Below are 25488 nucleotides of genomic sequence, written 5' to 3'. Positions count from 1 at the left end.
CCCAGAGAACATTGCTCACATTGATGACTGAAATTGGAATAATTTTTATTCCTGTGGAACAGGAAGGGTTTTAGGTTGGTGAGATCTCTTGACAGTGACTTTGAAGAGCTGCTTAGGGGCTATTTAATATTGCACAGTAAATGTCTTACACTTTGTTTTGCCTAAAGTAAGGCTCCTAGCACAACATGATGCATGTCACATCCAGTTTTTAAGTAAAAAACTTATTTCAATTCCTTTTAGTTTGCAGGACAAGAATTACTGTATTTTTCAGGAATTTTAATGCTCAATTTAGCCCTGAAAATTGCTGTCTTTTAAAAAAAAATATTCTGTAATTCATAAACGCAAGAGTTATGGTAATTGTACAAAGCACAGCAGGAGCTTGAGTGCAGAACACATCAGAAAAGTATATCAGAAACCTAAAAATCTTTCACAGACTTGAATATTCCTTGGACTTCTATCAAAGTCCTTTTTGCCCTTGTTCTGTCTTTATCAAAGAGGTACTTCTCTTCATTTTTATTTTTTAATTGACAGTTTCTGATATGACATAGTTGCCAATAATCTGAATATAGTTCCAGCTTTGCTTCTGGTAAGCTTAAAGGAGAAGAAAATTCCTTTAAAACAAGAACACATCCATAAGAACAAAATGTTGCTGTCCATAGCTGTGTATCTGTGTCTGGGTGATAGTGTACTTCTGAATGTACTTCTGAAAAATGTCTCCAAAGAGAAATATCTTTAGGCCTTACATGACAGTCATTTTTCTAAGTTATATGAAAAGGTTGTTTTAGCATTACTGTGTTTTAAGGATGCCCCAATATCAGTTGCAGTACATTGTCCTGAGTAAACACACTGTAGATCTGGGTAGTTCTCTCTGGTTCATCAGTCATTGTGCTGCTGTAGGAGGGCAGAGCTTGGTCCTCGTGCAGCAGTACCCTTACAATTGTGTCAGCCTCTGGTGGAGTCTTTCCAAGAATGTCACCATTACAGAATGTGTTTGCATTGCTGGTGCTGGCCCAATGGCCACACTGTAGTTCTTGCAGCTCCTTAGGAAGCTTCTGGAGGCCAACAGAGACCTGCATAGTCCTAGACATCAGAAGGACATCATGTACTTTCACAGGTAAAATAATGTACAACATCACTTGGAACAGTTGATGCAATCACTTTTGAATGCTCAAGTGTAGGTAATGAAGTATTTCCTATGATCTACATCAGTGCAGAGATTCCTGTTACAGCTTTGGTTGGTAGTCTGGAAGAAAGGATTGTTTTATGCTTAATTCAGAATGGCATACAAGTAATCATAGTGATAGAAGGAAGAAAGTATCAGAACTCCTGGGTGACCTATTATTTAGAGGCCCTGTGTGCAATGGCTGTGGTTTTTATTGCACCTTGTCACAAATGTGTGATTTAATTTCTTAAAGAAAGCTTTGTGAAAGGTATTAGCAAAAGCATTTTGAATATGGTGTTGTGAAAGTGTGATTTAGCAAGGTTCAATGTCAGCGTTCACTCCGTTACTCTGCAGCACAGTTGTTTGAACAGTGATTCAAAACTACAAAGGCATAAGTGAAGCTACCAAGGCACAGGTCAAAGTTATCATACCAAAGGTTACACACAGTATCAGTTGCTTACCAAAGATCTGCCGTTGTAAAGGGTCTCAGCCTGGAGATAAGGGGAAGATCACAGCTATGCAGCCAGGCTGTTTGGCTGGGAGAACTCAAAAAAACACCTCACTTCATCTGTCACATACAGGGAACACAGTTCCATATATAGGATATACATGTTGGCTTTTAGTGAAATTACATGCAGTGGGAGAGGTATTTGTGAGATTTCTTGTAAACACAGTCTTCTTTGTTCCTCAATAAACGGGTCTTGGAAAAGCCACCTGCTGTTCATGCGTGCCTGATCAGTGTTCCAAGGTCACATGCACCAGTGCTCAATTGGGTCCCTCTGCTCCTTTGTGGGTTTTCAGGGAACACATGGGAGCTAGAGGAGTTCTTGGCCATGCTATGGCCCAGGCCATGACCTCCACTGGAGCCTGTACCAAACTGCTGCTAGTTTGGTCATGTGGCTGAGTGCACCCATCACACAGCTCTTACTGTGCTGGAGTGGGCATGGAGCCCAAGAGTTTGCATCCAGAATTTAGCAGAAGTGCAAAAAGCTGTTATGCAGTGTGAAATAGGTATTATAAGAAAGGTAATAACTGATTCAGGTGGTGTTTAGTATGTCTAGCAGTTTGCTGTCCCAGAGATGTAGTGTGCATTTTGAGCTGCCACAGTATTTTCCATGAATGGTGATGCATTGAGCCCTGACTTTTAAGACATAGGACATGTCTACAGGGTGCATGTGATCTCCTCAAAGCTACAGGAACAGAAGTGACCATCAAAAATGAAGAAAAATCTCTAGTGGCTCTTGTGGAAGATGGCAAATGAAGCTCCAAGTGCTGCATTGCTTAAAGAGGAGGAGAATGTTGGTGCTTTTGCTCTACTAGAAGGTGTACAGAGGTCAGATGAGCAAGAAGTTTTCAGAGGTTGAGAAATCATTCTTGTGGTCCACCTATCCTACTGCATTTGCTTGAATTTTCTTTTTCCTAAGCTTTACAGTAGAGAATAAGATAATCATGTTGGTGTTGCCTAATCGTATAATTAGTTAAATTTGGTATGATGTCCAATAAATAGAAAAGTTATTTAAGGAGTATATTCTAGAAGTGAAAATCAGTTCTTTTCATAACATTTCTAGCATTTTCTTAAGTTGTAGACACTGCTAAATAATGATTTTTCATCTTTAAACAAAAATATAATTTTAAGGTAATTATCTAGTGCTAAAGACTATTTTGAATTAAAGTTTTTTACTAGCATTTGCAGTAGATGAAATTGCATGTGTGTAATGATTGGAAAAAAGTGGATTTAAACAGTGCTTCAGTAGATTACAATTGTTACTAGGTTTTTTTAAAAACATGTTATCTCACCTTTGAATGACTTGAGCTTTGTCCATCAGAAACTGAAAGTGTGGTTCAGTCCAAAAGTATTTAGGAGGACTCTAAATAACATTAATTGAAAAAGTTCCTCAAAGTGGATACATGTGGTGCATCGAAACCTGTATTTGAACGATCTGTTTTCTCCAGAATGCATTTTGTTAATAGAGCATTCCTTTTTAGTGTCTGATAATTTGTTAGCAGTGAGTAACATGGACAGTTGATGTTGATTAGTAATGATACTAGACATTCAAATGCTGAATAACAACCGTGTCAATCCAGGATGTCTTTGAGGAAGCCTAGAAAATGTTGGTAGTAACCAGAAATGCTTCATTGAAAACTTTGAGTCTTTCAAATTATTTCTGAATAATGTGTGGATTTCCAAAAGATTGTGGCTGATCTGCCAAGTCTAGTTTCATGCAGAATTACATTTCTTTGTAATAACCCACAATAACTTTTTCTGATATTTTATATTTCACACTCAAACCTCTTAATATTTTTCGTCTCCAGTTCCCCCCTAGTGTTGAGACTTGAGATAACATTTTACATTGTAAGTTTTTGAGTAATTATTTAATTAGAACTAAGTCTAATGATCAATTGAAATACATGAATGAAGGCAGTAAGAACCAGAGATTTAGTGAATGAACTTAATTAGCATTTTGCTTTAAAGATAAATATCAATAAAAATATTTTCCTTCATGGGCATGATTGTGCTGCTCATTCAATCTCTGAAAGCTCTGAAACCAAGGAGATGAATATCAAGTCTAACTGAAGCAAAGGATTTTACATTCAACTTGAAATGTACCATATGTCTTTCAGGAACAGGATTAATGAGACACTTAATAGCTTTTTAATGCATCTTAGTGTTTTAAATTTGTGACACATTTTATACAATCCTAATAGAATTTCTATTCTCTTATGGTTTTCTGTTGCAAATAAATCCTTGAATATGAAATAGTTTTGCTAAAATGTTATTACTGCTTTTTAATTATCTTAAATGCAAGTACTTCATTTTAAAGATGATGTCAATTTTTTTCACCCCTCAGGAAAAAAATTGTAAATTTCCACTCAAATAGCAGTAATACTGTAAGAGCTTTAGGTCCAGTGGATTCCTTTGCAGAACAGACCAATTTTTTAATACCCAGTTATTCACACCTTGGGTTTATATCTTGAGTAATTTCCTTCTATATCCACTGTATCTTGAATAATAATTACCTGGGAATAATTTTTGGAAATTTAATAAAAATACAGTTTGTGACCAAAAACACATCAGAAGGGACATATGCATAGTGTACTTTCTTTTTGCACATACCTGTTGTTTTGTCCAACATAAACATGCCATTATTTTGTGATTATTACATGCACCAAGTGTTGCAATAGTGATTCTCTTCCATGGTTAAGTGGTCAGAAAAAATTGAATGGGTTTTTCCTGGAAAAAAGTCTCTTGAAAAATCTATCTTCAGAATCACAAATAAATTTTGAGTTAGTATGGCTTATAAATGAAGGAAAGTTCTAGCAGATTTACAGCCCTTTCATTCAGGATTAATCATTTTGAATGATAAGACTGAAAGAAGGTAATGCAAGGTGAATGATAGGCCGATGTTCTTGCAGTGTGTATTTTGCAGGTTTGGAGTTGGGGTTTTTTGGTTTTGGGGGTATTTTTTGGTTGTTTGGGGGTGGGGGTTTTTGTGGTTTTTTTGGTGGGGTGGTTTTTCTTTGTTTGGTTTGGTTTCATTTGTTTTGTTTTGTTTTGTTTTGTTTTGTTTTGTTTTGTTTTGTTTTGTTTTTACAAGACTGGCCCAGTTATGTGTAATCTTGCATGAATATGAGATTTTGGGTGGGAAGTGTCTATAAATATTCTTAATTTCTCACTGTATTCTGCATCTGCTTTCTCTCATTGATATGCAGGCTAATGTGATGGAAGATTAAATATTTTTTATGAACAGTGTAAAGTAGCTGAAATAAGTTTAAAGTAATTTTTTTTACCAGTGAAGCTGTTAGAGTAATGAATCATTTGTAATTGCAGACTGTTAAAACAAGGCAAGACTTAATATCCTTGTACCTGTTTGTGTGAATACATTTTATTGCTGAATGGAATTCCTGACTACTGATTGTTTTGAAATGAGATTGGATATTTGTGTAGTCTTTTGAGGAAATTAATGTAAGCATTAGTTGACAGTAACTATGTCAGGTCCCATTATGGGTAAGAATTTAACCTTAGATGCTCATGTTTGCATAAAAGGAAATGTATCATGGCACACATAGAGCATAGCATGTGATTAGCATATATTGGTGATGGAGTTTTTTAAAATAATCTTATTGGGCAAATACTTTTAGGTTTAATCTGCAGTATTTCTGTACAATATCAATTAGGATATCTGTTTAAAAATACATTTTATAAGTAACTCCATTCTAAAATATGCTACAAGAGAACATGCATTGACAAGCATTAAAATTTTAGAATTAATTTTTCTTGATCTGCTTGCGTCTGTGTATTTATCTGCTCAGCTTTTCAGCTCCTCTCTTACTCCAAATTTTCTGAATTTTCAAAGTGAAGCACAGTAGGTTGGTTTAGGTTGGTTGTTAGCTACACCATCTTCTAACATGACCTGAGTCAAAGCTCTACTGTGCCATCATCTCCCATTCACAAAATCATATATGATTTCATAGCTCTTGGTGACTGTAATGACTGTCTGAAAATGCATGCTTAATTCCCAGTTCATATGTCTGACTGAAGAGAGCAGACAATCAGAAAAGGTGATGGTTCTGTTTCAACTTTGTGGTTTCTCATCTGTTCCTTGCATTTCAGCTGTGCTTGGGACGTTGGTGTGGCACCCAAGCAGCTGAACCATGCAGAGTGGAGGGTCTTGATTCATCTCCCTCTTCTGCAGAATCCAGGCAGTTCTCCCTGAGTTATCCTTTCAGTGGCATGATGTGGTTTAATCCCTGCCTGCCCAAGGCACCTTGTTTACACAGGTGGTTGTGCTGCATTGTCAGCTTTTTTTGGTTGCATCTTGTAGAGAAACAGTTTCATGAGACTTGGTACTATAAATGAGCTGTGTGCAGGTCACATACAGTGTCTGGAAAGACTGACCTTGCCAAGGCCCTTCTGAGAGAAGAGATGAAAACAACCATTCTTGAACACTGGGAAGTTTTTACAGAATGCTGGAACTAGTTTAATTAGTTTGTTTTTTTAATTTTACTTGTCATATCTTAGAGTATGAGTAGTTGGGAGGGGCATTTTTATGTTGATCTTTGGTGATTTTACATGGAGGATCCCATACTGTATCTCCAGTATTGTATCTACAGTAGTAGCTCTGTGTCTTTTCGTCTATCTTCTCAATTGTAAATATTGATTGTGGTGTTTCTTTAGTTTTTTGGGAATTTTTTTGTTCTTGTTTGGTTGGTTTTTTCCTTTTTTCCTCCTGGATTTCTGTCTCATTGTGGGTAAATTTTAAATTAGCTGCTGTTAATTCAGAGTTCATCTAGTCTAGCTGTTCTAAGTTTATGCATAAATACTTGTAAAAAAACCCATAACAAACTGTATAACTCTCTCATATAAAGCCATCTTGTGAGGTAGCAAAATACTATCTTGTATTCCCTTACACAGGGATTGTTTTGTGTCCATGCCTAACTGGTTTTGTTTCTTTTTTTTTTTTTCTTTTTTTACTTTAAAAGGTATTTCTCAAGAGTGACCGGGTTGCAAGAATGGTCCACAGTGGAGGATGTTCTGCAAGTGACTTTAGAGATGTTTTCAAGAAAAACATAGAGAAGAGAGTCCGAAGTTTGCCGGAAATTGATGGATTAAGCAAAGAGACAGTGTTAAGTTCTTGGCTAGCCAAATACGATGCCATATACAGGGGAGAAGAGGACTTCTGCAAACAGCCAAATAGAATGGCCTTAAGTGCTGTATCAGAGCTGATTCTGAGCAAGGAACAGCTTTATGAAATGTTTCAGCAGATTCTGGGGATCAAAAAATTGGAACACCAGTTGATTTATAATGCCTGCCAAGTAAGTATTGGTGTCATTTGGTTTTGTTGTGTCCAGAATATCTCCCCTCTGCCAGCTGGTCCAGTGCTTCCTCCCTGTGTGTAGAATCGTTCAATTTTAGGAACATTTCTGCAGTCCAAGGAGATGAGACTGCTCAGCAAGGAATCTTTGCATGATCTGATTGCTGCTGAGCACTTGGATAAAGGGTATGCAGAGAGTGTGGTACTTATGCTACAGGGGTCTCCTTTCACAGTGTCACAGCTCACACAGTTTGAGTGATTCTGAGGAATGTGCCATGGTCTCTACATCTGCATACCCTCTGATAAATTACATATGCATGCACATACATTTCTGAGCCTGTGTGTCAATCTTTAAAAGAAATTTGCTGCCATAAATAGATGACAGGTGATTCAAGCTCCTGTTGGACATGCAGTGTCTAGAAGGTTTGAGTGTTAGAACTAAATGTGTTTCAATTCAAGCATCGTCTGCAAAGCTAATTTTCACATTTCTGCATTGTTGTTTTGTTGGATAAATGATTTTTCCTGTAAATTACTGAGGCCAAGACAGTCCATTCAACAGTCATATTTAGATTTATGTGTAAAATCTCTTGCTAATCAGTAATATATTTGGTATGTAAAACTATTTTATTAACCAGTGTGTATAGTGATGGAAGTGTAAATTAACATTTACTTAAGGAGGAAAAGCCTGAAGATGAGGAAGGTGTTTTTGCTAGTCTCACAACCAACCAGCCCAGATGAAGCATTTAAACTAAGACCATACAGCTTCTTACACTGTCTATAAAATAGTCAACCAGATTACAGCTAAAATGTTTTCCATATATTATATTGAGGGCTGGTTTGTAGTTATAGGCCATCTTTATAGGAACAAATTATATATGTTAGTGTAGCATGAAATCACGTATCTGTTACATGATTGAAAGATCTGCAGGATGTAACACTTCTGCTGCCTCAAATTATGAGCAGTGTTTTGAATTTAAAGAAATAGAAAATATTCCTTCTTTCTTTTCCTATTGATCCCCTCTTTTTTCCTTTTGCCTCTAAATTGTCAGGTAAATCACTAAACCTCTGGGATATGTGGGTTGGTAATAGGATGAAGACGCATTGAAATCAAGGGGAATAATTCCGCTTAATTTTGGGAGGATTTTATATACAATAGAACATGGAGGCAGTTTGGATAAGTCCTGCAGAGGTCATTCAGTCCAGCTTCCTGCTCAGAGCAGGGTCAGCTGTAGGACAGACTAGGTTGCTGAGGGCTTTACCAGGCAGGTCTATAAACATCTGAGAATGGAGACAGATTGTGCAAACCTTATGGGCAACCTGTTCCATTATCTGAAAACATGAAAAAAACCACACCATTTTTTGCCAAGTAGATAACTTGTTGCTTCTAGTAGAAACTCCATATGGATTCCTCTCTCCTCTGGTGTCTGATGATTGCTCGGTCTTGCTTTGTACATTGCTGTGGATGGTCAAAATCTGCTGTTAGTCTGCACTGGGCTAGAGGAACATAAAAAAGTGTGACCTGCAGAACTTTGAACAATTAAAAAAGAAAATTGTTCACTTAGTCTAGTAGTGATTTTGGTGATACATCCACTAGGTTATTGTATCTGTACACTTGAAGGCCTCTTTGTTTTGGTTCATATCTGTATAAAATATGAGGGACCAAAACTGTTTGGCAGATATCAACAATTTTCTGTATAATTCTTGGTCCATGACCCATAGAGAGACTGAAACATCCCAGTGGCTAATTTTTGTCTTCTAACACGAAGAAGACAAAAATTAGGTAGAATTGTGAGCATGGAATGGCTGTCTTTTCTTATGTTTTACTTGCAAATTAAAGAGAAAATAACCTTCTTGTGGGTAAGAAGGGGGAAAGATTGACCACCCTGACATGTGCAAAGAGGACTCAATGGGATTAAGAGAAGGCACTTGTCTTGCTTTTCCTGCTTTTAAGGTCTGAAGTCTGTAAAATCTGCCGTGCAGGTCTCTGAAGTACAGAGTGTTTACCCTGGATTCATACAAGTGTTGGAGGATGGGAAGTAATGAAAATCTACTTATTCAGGAGCAGATATATGAGCAGCTATGTACTTAAAGCTGGAAAAAATGGAGAGGGAAATGCTTCAAGACTATACCCTTGTTTGGGGTTCTAGCTTTCTGCAGATTTTAGTTTTCTGAGGCAAGGATGAGGTTACTTTGCTAAAGCAAAAACTTTCATTATGTACTCCAACAGAGTTGCTACCAACAACAATTTTCATATCTCGTTCCTGTGGTCCAGTCAAGCACATAATAGACCAAAGTTATGAGGAGAAGTCTGTTGCAAAGAAAAAGACAACAATCATACCTAACCTTGCCAAGAGGTGCAGTGTAGACAGCAGCCAGTCTCTGATAATGTAATTCCTTTTCTCCTTTGGTGAAATCCCTTATTTCTCATTATGGTTTTAATAATATTTTAGATTAGGCTGTATCTTATTCCTTTCTATTGACAGTGTATTTATAGAAGTTGAGATGAAGTTAGGCTCTGTTTTCAGTCAGCACCAGCAGTTTTCATTCTGCCCTAGAAGCCTCTATCTATCTTTGTATGGAAATGCTCACTTTCATTTCCCTTTGCTGCTGCCGTTTAGAATACTAGAGACATGCAGATAATGATAATCAATAGTGTCTGGGAGCAGTGAGATAAGTCCAAGTCCAAATAGATGTTAAAATTGTATTTTTGATAGAGGTTTGATTAGTTTGGCTTCTAGCCTGTGCTTCTAGCAGAGAATCAGATATATGAAATTCTGTATATTTTCCAGCTCTGAAAAATAGCTGCCTTTAAAAGCAAATCTGTACAGTTATAATTTGTGCTGAAAACTCTTTTTTCTTTCCCCCATTTTTTATACCTTCCAGTCCTTTGGAAATAGGAAACAGAAAAATGTCTTACAGTGTTGATGATAAGAGTAAATTATCCTGCTCCTGCAGGGCTGCTAAGCAGACAAGGGTGCTCTGTATAACTGTAGGAGGTATTGTCTGCCAGCCTCCTCCTTGTGACGTCCTCAGCATTTAGAACTTTTTATTGGATTTCAGTGGCTTCTGGTCCCCAGCCTGTTGTAAATGGAGCATTCCCTTCCACTCCTAAGCCATTGGTATCTTGTTATCTCAGCCTAGCAGACTGCTCTGCTGGGTGTGGGCTCCTGCCCGTCCACTCTGGCTGTCGTCCTCCATCCCTCGTGTGATAGCAGTGAGAACCAGTGTTCATTCAACCAGCAGAAAAACCTAATCAGAAATAAAGTGAATAATGATAGATCAACTCTCTGACACTGTCAGAGTCCACATAGCTATGAGAATTTCATGCATTTTCTCCAAAGCAGAGCTTTTTTCACAATCTTCTAGCATACACTAAATGCCTAAGCTTGTACTTAGGTAGTGAACATTGACAAGATGTTCACATTAGGATGTTGGAGACTTCTGTGATCTTGTTGACTTCACAATTTAGAGAATGGCCAGCAACTGCTGTTAACCACCCACATCTCTTTGAGATTAAAAAGTTCAATTTTGTAACTATTAAGACTTCAACCTGATTTTTATTTACATTGTGTTGCCTCAAGCTGTGTTATATGATAAAGAAATGATTGCCAGTTAGTTGGGACTTAATGAACTCCTTGACTTGTGTTTGAGATGCTTGGCCAAACTCTTTCAATTTCTTTGATTTACAGAGATCAAACATGATACATTTTTCCTTTTTTTGTCTGGGGTGCCCAGAGGAGAGAACAATATTTTTCATGATGAAAGAATGCAAATTGCATTCTGTTTTCTAACGAGCAATAAATAATTTTTAGTATAACGTAACAGTTTCTAAGAGGAATTGTTTGCTAAGTGATTTAGTCTTGACAGTTTTGGTAATCAGCCACAAACTAATTCTTTTGAAAATAGCTTTAGATGGTACTTTGCTACAAGATATAATTATCTGCTTAAAATCCTTGTATTGTGTCTGATTCCTGATTATCTTTAGCTTTTGTAAGATGCAACTTTTTGTAAAGGTGTCTAATATTGAGAAGGGATTATATTGTCTCTTCCATAATAAATATTTTTGGTTATAATTCTAAGAGTAGTTTCTGTCAATAATTTCTTCTGACTGAAGTCTGCTTATGGTGCTACAATTGCAGTCTTTCACCCAGCACTTTTCTGAAGTCCAGTTAATTATGTAGTTTTGGAAATAAGTCAGATTAAGGGCAGTTTAATTTGCAGCAAGGACTTTGTGACTTTTGCATGTTTTTAGTTCTGATCCTTTCCTTGGAAAATGGTGAGAAATAGTAGTTATTTCACAGAATTTCCCATACTTCTGGGTATTTTCTGTAGAAACTTTCATACCCTTTATAAGTTATGAGGACAAGTGTGAGTTTATGAAGCACAAAGAATAATGACATCTTTGTACAGAAAGTTCAGTTTAGTGTTGGTTATCTTCTTCTTGGAGTAATTAAACAGATACTAAGATTCAGTTTAGTTTTTAGACTAAAATTTAAACAGGTTCATTAATTCTTTAAGTTGAGACCTAGCACAGGAAAAAAAATGGTTTGGGCTGTATATTCTAGAACACATAAACATATACATCTGAAGGAGTTTTAGTCACAAGAAAAGACACTGACATCTGTGAGGTGATATAACAGACCAGAGCTTCTCTTAAGCCAGTGTATTTCTGATGGTCACCAGTGACTGTCATTCCTTACTTCATGCACAGTTTTACCTTGCACAACAAAGTAACCTGTGAAAAAGATTGGCAAAGTCCATTGCTGCATTTTCAAGGTAACATCAGGTGTTAGCTAAGACATCCACTGATGTCTTAAACATCCCATAGAGCTCAAAATGTCCTTTCACCTTGCCCAAGATATTCTTATTGCCCTTTAAAAAAAAAAAATCCCCCCACCACAGTCTTGTTCTCATCACCTGCTTTATCCAGGAGATCTGCTACTTTCTGGCCTTACCTGCTAAGAGTTTTCTGCTGGGCAGCTGATGCACAGCCCCAGCATGGGGCAGGGCTTTTTGCTCTCTAGATAAAAGACATTTTTGCAGACACTGCAGAGTGGATGCAGACAGGGCAGGAGTGAGGGTAGAAGCTGTCAGGCCTCTCAGTGGCCAGAAAGGACTGCAGTGGTATGAGAGATGTCTGGGGAGAAGAAAAGCAGTGATTTTGTGGGAATGTGGGAGGCTGTTGTAGAGGTATACTTAGTATTCAAGTGTTGACTGGATTTTTTAATGCTAAATGTGAGTCTAGAAAGTTTCTGCACATTGTCATGGGATAATAGTGATGTCCTTCCTTACAGAACAGGTCAGTCCTTTAAAATTGTTATATGTGTCTGTCAACCTGAAAAGTGTTTCATGCCTTTTATAGCAGAAAAATTCAAATAACCACACTTCAGGCTTATTCACACATCTGCTTTTAGTTTCTAGTACCTGTAAATGCCAGAATATATCTTCCTTCATGCTGTCCTCCCAAAAAAAAAAGTTTGCTTTTTGATTGATTTTTACCCTCTTCAAGGGGAAGAAAGATCTGCCGCTGTCTGTTCTTGAGCAGAATAATTCAAACAAAATATTTCAATGAAGAAATAAACTTTCATTTCCTACAGGATTTTGGATATTGCCTTTTATTCATGAGATGTCACTCTTGATTACATGCATATAGGATTTTAATATGGAGTTATTTCAGTAGTTATATTTTCTTAATGAAGTATTTCATTGGTACTGTGCTTTTGTTCAAAAGGTTTGGAAAGGTTTTGCTCAAGACAAAAAAATTCAGTGCTTTGGGAAATAGTGCTGCAACCTCAACTATTCCCCCCAAGATTACTTCTGTAATTTCTCCTCTTGTGAGAAATTCAGAGCTAAAATGAATGGTGTTTGTCAGGCCAGTTTGGATTTTCAACTTAATAGCATGAGTTCTGAAGAAAAAGGAAGTCTTGTAACCCCAGGTGCTTCAGTTCTGTTAGCATGCAGTGATGTTATTTAAATAAGCTGGAGAGAGAGTGCTTTAGCTCCTGTAAACAATTTTTTTTTCTATAATGACAGAGTTTACTTTGGGAAAAAAGGTGTCTTATTGGCCCAAAGGTTGTTGATTCGTTCTCATTTACTCTAATGATAGAAGAGTGATGGAAAGAATATTAAAACATCCTCAGAAAAGCAAGTTACCTTTTTACCATGCTTAACTATCTGACTCTGAACAATGTTTAGAAGCCATGCAAGCTACATAATGAAATACTTTGAAGAACTTTTGTTTGTAGCTAAAGCAATACTGGGAAAATACCTGGGAGAAATGGTATGTTGGCAGCATTAGTGCATTTCTCAGTACTTGATGTATTGCAGTATCCTTCATATGCAACTATTGCATGAGGAAAATTGGCTTTGACATACACATTTAAAAGAAAAACAAGTGGATCTTCTGAAAACCATGAAACTATGCAAAGCTTTATTTTTCCAGTATAAGCATTAGGAAAAAACTCTGAAGGATAGTTTTTGCACTTTTAATTTAAGATGAAATTTACATGAGGATTTTTCTATCATAGAGCTCTTTATGCATATGTGGCTTCTGTTTTGCATCTGCATGAGGGAATTGGACATTTAGGATCTCTAGCAGACTGAGAGAGTATCAACACTCATAGACTAGTGGATTTACTAGTGGGTTTACAAGTGGATTTATTTGTGTTTTCTGAGTTGGCATCCTCGTAGGCCTGTTCTGTGCATCACCTCTGTTGTCATGAGAGGCCTGACTGGGAATCAGCAGAGAGAAGCTGAGACTCCATCACCCATCTACCCTGTTCTGTCTTATGCCTTCTCTGAGGACACTGGGATTTTGGCTGCAGATCTTTCTTTCAAGCTGCTTTATTTTCTAAGACTATCTTTGGCATTCAGTGAGTGAAGGAACAGCAGTAGAATGGCTGTGTTAGCACAAAGAAATAAGGAAGTTGTTCTGGACTTTATAAAAGGAGATCCTCTAAGCTTTTAATTTTACCTTGCCAGTGTCTCTTCCCCTAAGTACTCTTTTGGAGCTTTAATGAGGTAATTAATGGTGTTTTGACATTCACTTGAGTTCTAGATCCAAGGGAGTTAAGCTTGCCTGAACACTCAAAGCCAAATATATCCAGCATTTAACTTGCACTTATATTAAAATCACCTGTGCATTTGACTCATCATGTTTTATATTACCAGATGAGAATAAAATTTGTCTACTTTAGTATTAAGGAATAAAAACAAATCTTTTCTACCAAAGGCTCTTGTATTATTAATTTATTTTTTAATCTTTTTTAAAGAGAGATTCTATGTCTTCAGGTAGGTGAATACAAAACAAATCATTTTTACAGCCACATTTCCAGACTGATGATTAAGTTTATTAATGTGTCTGACTGCTAGCTTATATGTGCATTTGAATGAATCCCTAGGAGCAAGCTGAGTAAGTTAATGACCCTTAGCACGAGTTTGTTACCTGTTCTTATGGCATGATAGTATTTTATATTTTGTTTTTATAAATTTGAAGTAAAGAAGTTTTGCTTTGACAATCACTTGTTTCTCTGCAGCATTTTTCATCCTGAGGTGTCTTCAGCAGCCACTGTGAGGCTACTCCTGTGGAAAAGCCACAGGAGAAGAATGACCCTGTTTCTGTGTCTCTCTGGTTCACTGGTAGTGAATTTTTTGTTCTGAAGCTCAGCTGCTTTTTTCCCCCGTTTTTTTGAGTTTTTGAGGGAGAACCTTCTTAGCTCTTTCTTCTTGAGAAGTTTCTTTACAAAATAACTTCTAGGACAAGATCCTTAGGGATTCTTGCACCCCAGTCACTCCAGAGGCAAAGATGCAGGTCAATGTGGAAATGAGCGCTCTCTCTCTCTCTCTCTCTCTCTCTCTCTCCCCCTCTCCCTCTCTCTCTCTCTCTATGTATATATATATATATATATATATATATATATATATATATATATATATATATATATATACAATAGATCCATATTTTGGCCAAACCCATTATCAGGATAAACTTCTTTATGTTGAGAGTGGCAGACCATCGGAAAAGGCTGCTCAGGGAGGTCCCGTCTGGACACGTTCAGTTTGACCCTGCCTTGGCAGGGAGGCTTCACTAGATGTTTTACAGAGGTCCCCTTCAACCCCTCCTATTCTGTGATATTTTAAATAGAAATGTAACAGCACCTCCATAATACAGGATGGACTGCCCTGTGCAAGAGTAGTTGTTTATGTAAAACAGCTGAGAAATCTACAGCTCTCTTTGAATGAGGAATAGTTCATGTGTTTATTTTTTTGTCCTCTAGGAGGGTTTTTCTGTGCCTGTCCTAAAAATGAGAGAGCTCTCAGGACACCTTTTCAGCTGTCTCCTCTGCTGAGGCTGTCCTGATCTGTAGGATCTAATCTCTCAATCTTTAAGCTTTCAGTCTGTCCATCCCAGATACCTTCTCACCTTGAAAGCAGATTGATTCTCACCATCACGCAGGGAGATGCTGCTTGTCCTTTCATTTATTCAGGGAGATGCTGCTTGTCCTTTCATTTATTCCCGTACTTTGCATTACAAGCCTCAAGGGTAATTGTTCAGATTCAGTCTGGTGTCTGTGCCAGAACTGTCTGATTTGTGATTAGATGTTCATAATTTCCAACTTCTGAAATGTTTACAAGGATGTGCCTGTTTCTCTCTCTAGGTCTTCTGTAGGTAGGTGAATTATCTTCATTTTAGTGCTATAGCTGTTATATAAAAATTCTCAGGTCAACTAAAATAACCTTGGTCAGTAACATGAGTAGATATGGGGTAAAAAAAGTAACCCTCAGACTAAAAGTTTACAGCCTACTGAGAAAGCGTAAGAGAAGAGTAAAAATAGGATTCATCTGTACTTTTTCCTTATAGGAATCTGTTTCTTGAGATAATGAATAAATAAATTGACTTCCAGACATTTTAGCTTCAGACAGGAAAATTCTGTAATAATATTGAGGCTATATATTTAGTTGAAATGTCAGCTTCTAGCTGATGTTAAAAGGAGGTGTTGTATGGTAAGCACTCTGGGGCTATGGCAGGAGAAATATCCCTTGCAAATGATGTAAGGGAAGAGTCACTCCTGCCATCACCTCTGAACAAGCTTTCTTCCTATCTGGTCATGCAGTGCCAAGGTTTTTTTTAATGTAGGAACACTAAACTTCCTGTAAATGGAAAATAGTACTGAACCATGCCTGAGAGAGCTTCCAAGGTATACACAATTTCTGGAGAAGCTTTGCTTTATTCCTAGGAGCACTGTAAACTCATGTTCCAGTCAATCTGGCACAGCCTTCTCACTGTACTGTGGCTTTTCTCAGGGGGCTGAAGACAGCAGAATGTTGCCTGAAACACCTATGTCTCCTTTGGGAAGCTTTTCTGAATGATATTTCATGTTTACCATACTGGAGTAACTACTTTGCCTTAAAGATGGAGAGCAGACTTTCTGTGAAAACTGGTGTTTTCACACATGTTTGATGTTAGCAATCTCCATGTTTCCAGGAGAATAGAAGCTGGAAGTTTATAACTTCTAGCAGCAGGAGAAACTCTCCCTGTCTCTCTGCAGTTGTTCTAGGAAATTGGTTCAGGACCCTGACACTTCAGGTCATGGGGGTGGGATCAGAAAAAAGACAAAGCAAAGTGTTATTGGTTGAGTTCACCCTGTCCTGGACAAAGGCTCCTATCTGCTGGCCAAACCTTTATACTTGCTTCTGGCCTGCATCTGAGAGGGTACCAAGATTCCCAAGGCCCTTTTAGCCTTCCAGCAACTGCCCCTTAATCTGTGCCAGCACCGGTGACATGACCTTGACATCAAAGGTGACTGGAAGTCTCTTACAACAAAGATGGCCCAGGATGACACCTGCAATGTGGCAAGAAAGCAAAGACATGATTGTGGACAGGATTGCTAACCTAACATGAAGAATTTTAAACTAGATTTCTAGACTGACGAGCCCTAAACTGTTGTCTTTTGGGCCTCACTCCACAGGTCAGACCCTTCATAGATAGCAAAGTCAAATTCTCATGGAGCAACACAAATCTGAAGTTTGCCTTCTTATACAATGACCTCTGGATTCAATCTATTCAGTCCTTACTCAACTATTTGGGATTTTTTATTTTGTGGATAGGTATGTATACATCACACCAGCACTGACCCCTAGAAATAGGTGGAAATACAGAACATTCTCCAGCTTATGCTATAGAATGGAACAGAAAGAGGGGGAATTGGATTCCATTTCTGCTATCATCTAGCTTCTCCACATCATATTTACAGAAAGTTGTCAGCTTGAAGTCTGTCTAATAAAGTCAGCAATATTTAATTATTTGGAAAAAATATTGACATGACATTCAAAATGCTTTTGCTTACTTAATGCAATTCTCATTAACATTCATTGCCCTAATTGAATATATTCCCTTTGGTTTCAGCACCTGAAAGAAATTCTTACCAGTGATTAGTAAGGCAAGAAAACATTTTGCATTATATTTTTGGAGAGTGAGTAGGGTAAGCAGAAGGAGAGGGGATTTCCTTATGAAGCAAGGATGAGTTCAGGAAAATAGAAAACACTGTGAGCCACTTTAGGACATAAATATGCATATACCAACAAGGTTTGCATGCTAATCTTTCAGTTGTCTTGGATATGGTAATCTCTGTGCAGGTGGTGGGAGAGGAGGAGGGTGGAATACTTTTTCTAAGGAGGATCAGGACATGAGTCATAACTCATCACTTCCTGCCTAGGGTGGGTGTAGGAGGGTATTCCCTAGGCAGAACCTGAAACTAAGTTGTATTTAAGGTGACAGCCAGTATCTATTTCAGCAGGGTCTGGGGGAAGGTGAGAGAGAGAATAACAACGCCCCTTTCTTTGATCCTCTTACTCACCAGAGATTACCAGTGCAGCTGGGACTTCCACAGTGTTCATGGTAGGCGTACAGATAACTGCTTGAGCACTTTAAATAACTCTGGGGGCTTTTCCATCTCTCCATTGATTACCTAGGCATCCTACATCTCTGACTTAAAAGATACTTTATTTAGGTGGTTCAATAGGCTCTGTAAATAGCTCTGAAGCTTTTGGCTCTGCCTAGGTGTAGGAAGAACACTCATACAAATAAGACAAAGACTCGAGTGAAAAAAAATGTAAAATATAAGCTATTTTGTGTGTGGATATTCATAATTTTTGTGGCAAAGTTGGGGTGGAAGGCATTTTCATAGTTAGGAACAACTGAAGAGTTTGACCTGTACAGTGTGGAGGACAGCACTGTGATGAGTGTGAAAGGTCTGTCTTAATGGTAAACCTGTACTCCAATAAGCAGATGTGAAAACCAAGATATAGTTAGATTAAAAATGTTTACAGTATGGCATGTTACAGACTTATTTTTCATTTCTATTAAGAAAAAAATGATGTTTTGCATCCATGTCCTAGATTTATCTGAAGAATGTATTCTTAGTAGTTATTGTGACTAAATCTGTTAATAGTAAGAGCTTGTCATTATTATCCTTCCTTCTGTCACAGCATAATTTGCTTTCCTTGTGTTTTCATCCTGTCTAGCAGTGGTGGCCAAACATTGTCATTTCAGCCAGTAAGAAGGGCAAACCTGGGTTTTGTCAACTGATCTGTCGCATTGCAAATGCCAGGAGAAAGAGAGGAAGAACATTTAATTGTTTTCAGTGGCCCTTCTGACCTGTGCTGACATCTTTTTTCTCCTCTATAATCCCCTACTGATTCAGTAATTTGAATCCTAACGTGGTTCTAATCGCATCTAATTGTGCAGTTTAATATTTATATTTGTTATATTAAAAACAGTGCTGCTCTAGACACCCAGTGGTCTGACTCCTCATCACCCCATGACACTTTTTTCTGAATGACAAACTCTGTGGTAAACATCCAAGTCTGAGTAGCAGTATTCTTATGGTACAGTCTTGATGTTTTCAAAGGAGGTTTTGGATAAAGGAGAATTGTTGCATGTTTATTCAATATATTGTGTCCTGGAAAAGGCAGTGTAAGAGAAATCTCTGACTTTACAGAGGAGATGAAAATGTTTTGTCTACTCTGATGTTGGTTGAGCTGCAGGGAATTCCAGGAGGATCTCACAAAACGGCACGGGCAGAAGTGTGACAGGATGTGATTTCACATGGCTCTAGTGTAGCTAAGCTAAGGTGCTGCATCAGAGGAAGAGGAAACCAGTGCATGTCCAGAAGATGCTGGACTGAACATGGGCAATTGCAACTCAGAAAGGCACTTTGGTTTCCCTGTGGTGAAATCATTAGTTCTTTATACAACAGTGCCATCATTTTCCTGCTGTATATAACCTTATGCCTTTACATTCAGCATTGTGTGCAGCTTTTTTCACCCTCTCTGAAGGATATAGGAGAGGTCACTGAGGACTAGAGGGTGGCATTGAAAATCATGGAACAGCAGCCTTTTGCAGAGAGGCTGAAAGGGCTGAAACTCTTCAGTCTGCAGCTGAGAAGGTTGACAGGGAGGAGTGTGGTTGAATTTTACAGAGTTATGAAGGTAGTAGGTGAGGTGATTGTGTACCTTCACTCAATAAATGCCACACCACCAGAAACTGGGAGCAAGGCTACCGTATGCTACCGTTTTGGAAAACTTCCCAAACCTTTTGTCATGGGGAGTGATGAGGGCAGAGGTTCAAAAAGGTACGGACAAGTTGCTGGGGAGCAGGTCCATAATTTGACATTAATAGGATTTTGCCTGGGTGTTCCTTATAACATGCCACACATTTCCTCAGGCTCCACAACTATCATTATGGTGTTTGCTTTGGAGAGCAGCCGGGCCTCAGCATTTTGCCCAAATAATCTCTTCTGCTCTCCCTTTCACACCCACAGTTCTGGTCTATATGGATCAAATTCCGGGGGAGTTTAATGTTGTCATTTTCTTTTTCAAATTTGTTTTTTATTTGGGCTTTTTTCCTCCTTTCAGAATCTTCTGGTAGTAATGTCCAAGTATTATAATGATTCCAAGGCTAAGTAAAGAGTCTGTAATACTTACAGACACTCTAGCTAAAGACCATTAGATGTCTAAGTACATGCTGTCTCATTTTTCTCTCCTTGTTGCCTAAACAGACTGCTGTGAATAAATAAATATTTAAAATATCTGTATCTAGGTCAGAGTGTCTTTATCACTGAATGCTCACATTGCATAATTAACAGCTTCTGTGAACCAAATAAAGCACCAGCTTTTATCTTTGCATCAAGTCAGAGTTAAAACTAGTAGCAGACTCAGTATGGAGGTAGTGATTTTCTTTGTAAATATGAAGTCTTAGCAGACTTTCTTCAAATGGTGTTAAGCCAATATTTAGGCAAAATGGTGATATGTGTGCATTATTGAATTCTCTTTATTTGTTTACATACTACTTGCCATGATTTTTTCAAGACAAGAAACCAATCTCATTCTCTCTTGGAATTTAGACCACCAAGAGTCTTGGAATTTAGACCACCAATTCAGAACACCAATAGTCCTATAAAATACATTATTTATTTGGGCAATAGATGCAGGGCAACTATATAACTGTGTTGTGGAGAGCACCATGCCTATAAATTAGTGAAAATCCTGGTTGGGAAGCTCTAGTTTCTTTTCAGCTCTCATTAACAAAAATGGTGCTGGGGTTCTGTTCAACTCCAAATAGACCAACAAAAACCTAATTCTTAACTGTGCAAGGACATTTGCATTACTTTTCCGAGTGTCCTATTCACCAAATATCAGTTCAATTCTGTAGATGAGAATATGCAATAAAATATTGAAGACTACATTTTCATTTGGTCTAGAATAAATTTTGAACTGTTAATTTATTTTTTCATTTTCTTCAGTAATGTTAATATTAAGTAGAAGATGCTTGTCACATGACATTTGGGACATACAATAAAGGCCAAGGTTGTCTGGCAAGGTTAATCAAGTTCACTGTTAATAAAAGATTTTCCTCTACTTTCAGTTTCTCTGAAAGGTTAATAGCAGTCAAGTAGGAAAGATGATTGGTAGGGAAGCAGTCATTGACTGAAGTTGCATTATACAGCTTCACATCACAGTATTAAACTATTTCTTGATAGGGATTTCCTCATTAATACATGGTGTGTATTTATTTCTTCAAATGTCTTACCATTTACAGAATTGGCAATGTGCAGTGAAAGTTTGACCTATGTACATGTACTGAAAGGAGGGGATTTATGTTAGCTCTCCCCCTTGTGTACATTGTGACTGGTTTGAATACTGTATGTACTTCCTTTCCTGTTCATTTTCAAGTCTTTTTGTAGGTTTTACTTGGGATTTTGGTATTGGAAGTTCCTGAATAAAATTAATTATCAGAGACATTTTAACCAGTGCTGAAAACTCAAAACTGCATATACTTTATTTTCCAAACTTGAATGTAAGGCAAGGCCATATTAAATTCTCAGCTTTGATTATTTTGGAAATTGCCTAAGGGTCCATCCACTGGTTGATTAAAAAAAAGTCTATGTTTTAAAATTTTATAGTTTTCAGTGGTGTTTTTAGCAAGTTTGAATTCTTTTTAAAATTAATAAATTAATTAATGTAATCATGACTCTAGATTTTGGGGTTTTAAAATTTTTATGATAACCATATTTTATGTATCAATATATAGTAAGTTTAATTAATGACTACAAGCAGTTAGTATAAGTGATATCTTACAAATCAATATTGGAATCAAACAGGTTCAGGACTTCATAAAAATATTTCAGAGAACAAAGTATCTCTCTGAGATGGTACATGATTTTTTAGAGCTTTTTAGGTAGTACAAAAATTGTAAATAAAATTTTTGTGAGGTCCTATACACATTGTACATATGTACACATTGAAGGTACTTAGGCACAGTTTTTGAAAACATTGATTTGATTGGATTTTTTTTTTTTTATTCTGCTGAAGCCAGTGTAGAGTATTTGACTGTTGACTAGCCTTGCTCTTTACCTTCATTATTACTTGTTTTTAACAATATTGACACACTACAGAGAGTGATGTGCTATATCACAGTGTGATTAGCATATCACACTACAGAGAGGGATATGCTAATTGCTTTCTCTGCTCATTTCAAGAACTTCCATCCTAATTTCAATATTTATATGATTATAAAACTGCTGCTTACAGTCCCCCCAAAAAAACTTTAAAAAAAAATTAGCAGTCAGTAAGACTTTTGACTAAAACTAATTTAAGCAGGTGTTTAAACTTTTTGTGGGCACTGTGTTGCCAGAAAACTGAGTGATCAGCTTGGGCAGTTGTGAGAGAGGCAATCTTGTGCTCTACTAGAGCAAAATCAATACAAAAAGCCTGAGAGGCCTGATGGTGCATTGGGAGAAGTTGTTTGAGCACCTAATATGGCTTTTGGACCTGTGCAGCTTTTATAAGTCTACTTACTGCAGACAACTTGAAAGCAAAAATTATTTCAGTGGTGGCTGAATTTTGTCAAAAAAAATTTTTGAAAATGTCTGCTGCATTTTACAAGAGAAATAATTTCAGAAGTAGGTGCCTTTTCTTCCTCTTTATTTTAACTATTCACATTTTCTTTCTCTTGACACCCTTTCCCTTATGTTTCACTAGATTTTTTGTTGCACATATTCCAAAACCAAATTCTCCATATATTTGCCAAAACTAGTGATTTTTGAGGGATTTGTGTATGTTGATTGGGAAAAGGACTGAGTTGGGAAGAGCAAGATATAGGAAATGAGTTTTTAAAATTTGTGGTGTGCAGAGTTCTGTGAGAAATCCAAAGGATTTCACTACCACAGTCTGGGTCATCTGTCAGCATAGTCATTTGCATGATTCATGATGGGGATTTTACAGCATGCAGAGACAATGAGAGTTTTAAAATATCATTTTATTGATCTTTTTTATGAATCTTAATTAATCCTCTGTGTAATCTGTGGACAAGGAAGAGAAAACTAAAGCCAAATGGCACAGCCTCCACTGAAATAAAGGGTGACATTTTCTTTACTTTTAGAGCTGTGTCTTTCTTGCTGTGAAGCCGGAGGCAGGGGGTTTGTCAAAAGGTCCAGCAGTAGCTTAAGAAAGCTCCACACATCCTGCCCTTTAAATCTGGTTTTTACCTCCTGTATGATGTGGAAGGAATTTGCTTCCATCACAGTCTTATCCTTCAGAAGTTACGTCCTGTTGAATTCATGTCCAAAAGTGATTTCAGTCATGAACTGGGTATGGCTCTTCTGTTTTGGCCTGAATTGAAATTTGCTGATTCTTTCACTTCCCCATATTTAGTTACTAATCTTGGTTCACCAACCTGGGAAACTTTGGGAATCTCTGCAGGCTGTTTATGTTCAGTGCATAGTGGCTCCTTAGCACTACAGACACCTTTATTCTTTTCCCAGTCTGCTCCTTTCCAGCAGTTCTGCCTGTGTAAAGATAAGCACGTAAACAAATCCTGCAGGCCTGAGAGGTGCCGGGTCTGTCTGAAGCAAAACTCCTTTTTTTAGAGTCAGAGATAAGAGTAGCAAGGACAGTGATTTGAAAACTGCCAGTCTTTGCATCTGCTACACCCTTTACCAGCCTGCTGCTTTCTTGATTGATGCCCAAAGTTGAGTGCTAGGACTTCCTGACCTCTTCCAGCCTTGGTCCTGGATGCCATTAGTTGCTTCCAGAGAGCCATTTTTTTTCATTACTGTATTATCTCACCAATTTAGATCCAAGTCCTTTATTCCATTTGGTTTATGTTGAAAGTTTTTACCTTGCCTGACTGTCAGTAGTCAGGGATGGACCCTGCAGGTTACCTCACAGGGGCATCTGCAAACAACCTTTCAGCTCAGCAGGCTCAGACTTGGTTATGTGTGACAAAAGGTAGCTGAAAAGGAAAATCAAGCATTGCTGTCACACAGAATGAAAAAATACTTTGGATTTCATGTTGCAGAAAGAAGAGCAAGTACTTAGATATGTGTAGCATCATTTTAGTCATTGAATGTATAGAAATTTTTAGTACTATGGGCATGTGTATGTAGTTTCATGTTGATGTTACTGTGAATTAGAAAGCTGCAGGGAAGCTAACAGAGCAATAATAAAATAGTCACATGCTCAAACTATTGGTTTGAGCATTGTGAAGGCAAAGAACAATAACTTGCAGCAGTTTTGTATTCATCTATACACAAGCTGATCTTGTTTCTTGGGCATAGGGTATCTGACTTTGTGTGTAGAGTAGTGTAGGTGTGTGCTGGGGGCTTTAGCACACACCTCCTGGCAGCATTAGTACCTTTTTTACCTTAAGTTGCACATTAACCAAATTTTTTTTCTAGTGCATATTTTTTTATTTTGGACCAAAATACACTGCTAGATTACAGCCTTGTAAGTAATTTTAAAAGAGAAAAAAATATTTGAATAGGAATCACAAAGTATGCTTTTTCTAACCTGTTAAAATACAGAAACATTCATTTATTCAGATGTATTTATAACAGATGTATTTCTGTTCCGTGCTGTTCAGGCATACAAATTAAGCTACAGTTTTTCAAGTAGGATAGCATGATGTTTCTGAATAGTAATTTTTAACTCTGATAAGTTTACAGTCTTACTTAAATGACCAGATAAACTGAGGAGCGTTGACTTCATGCAGATTCAAGACAGAGGGCAGCACAACCTGAAGATGTGTCTGAATGCAGTTTGATTTAGCCTCTCCTAGTGGCTGTTTGTAGATGGACTACTGCAAAAGTGATTTTTCAAAGGTTTGTAATGTGATCAGAGTTGAGCTGATTTTCACAGTTGGGATCCTGTCAAATGTCAGGTCCTTGCTTCAAAGCAAGATATTGCTTGAACTCTTTGGCAAGGTGGTCACCACTTTTCTTATGACAGATAAAGGACTGTATTGTCTGTTGTCTAGCACGGTCTCTTCAGATGCAAGGGAGCGTTTTGGCTGAAATCCTCTAAGCAGAAATTTGGAGTAGAAAACTTCAGTCTGTCTTTCAGAAGTGGGCACTTACATAAGCAGCTGAAATCCTCTTAATAAGAATTGTTGGGACCCTGGCGTTTTGAGGATGCTCCCACTCTGTCTCCAAAGATGATTGTCCTTTTAAGAGTGAGAAAAAATAAAAGCAACTTCAAGCATTAAGGAATAAAAATATTTTTGAATTAATAGCTTGATGTCTGACGGTGATAAGTTTATTTTAGAAATCTGTTTTAATATAACACCATTGGGAAAAGAGATGATGATCTGTCTGTTTTTTCAAAGTAACTTTTTATGCACCCAAGTGTAGTCACTCATAAGTACTGATTTTTCTGATGAAGCTTTAAAAATCACAGTCATCTTGGGAGAAAGAAGACCTGTCTTACTGATGCTTTTGCTCAGCTGGGAATGTTCCAGCTGAATTAACTAGCCCTCAAAAAGGGAGTCAGTGTCTTTGCCTTGGTTTTAAGTTTTCTACGCTGTATGTGTGGCATTTAGGGGAAACATTGGTTTGTTTGGTCAGGACTTCTAATGTGTTTGATTTACTGAAAACCAGTCTCTGCTGTCTGTAGAGTGTTCTGTAGTGAGGTCCCCTGCTGCTAAAATACAAACTGGTTATGTGAGGTTTAAGTGAC

The 25488-nt window shown here is 37.5% G+C and overlaps 1 protein-coding gene across 10 annotated transcripts in view; it reads left to right on the top strand.

Annotated features, from left to right (window-relative positions):
- Positions 1 to 25488, top strand: part of LOC132327725 (calcium-dependent secretion activator 2) — a 296530-nt gene that overhangs the window by 85146 nt on the left and 185896 nt on the right. For all 10 annotated transcript variants that reach the window (XM_059847194.1, XM_059847193.1, XM_059847195.1 and 7 more), the window contains exon 3: positions 6644 to 6976. In XM_059847194.1, the coding sequence (XP_059703177.1) occupies positions 6644 to 6976 (333 nt within the window). The remainder of the gene's footprint in view (positions 1 to 6643; positions 6977 to 25488) is intronic.

Source organism: Haemorhous mexicanus, chromosome 5, assembly GCF_027477595.1.
Source record: "Haemorhous mexicanus isolate bHaeMex1 chromosome 5, bHaeMex1.pri, whole genome shotgun sequence".
NCBI lineage: Eukaryota > Metazoa > Chordata > Aves > Passeriformes > Fringillidae > Haemorhous > Haemorhous mexicanus.
This window is presented reverse-complemented; position numbering and strand designations above follow the sequence as displayed.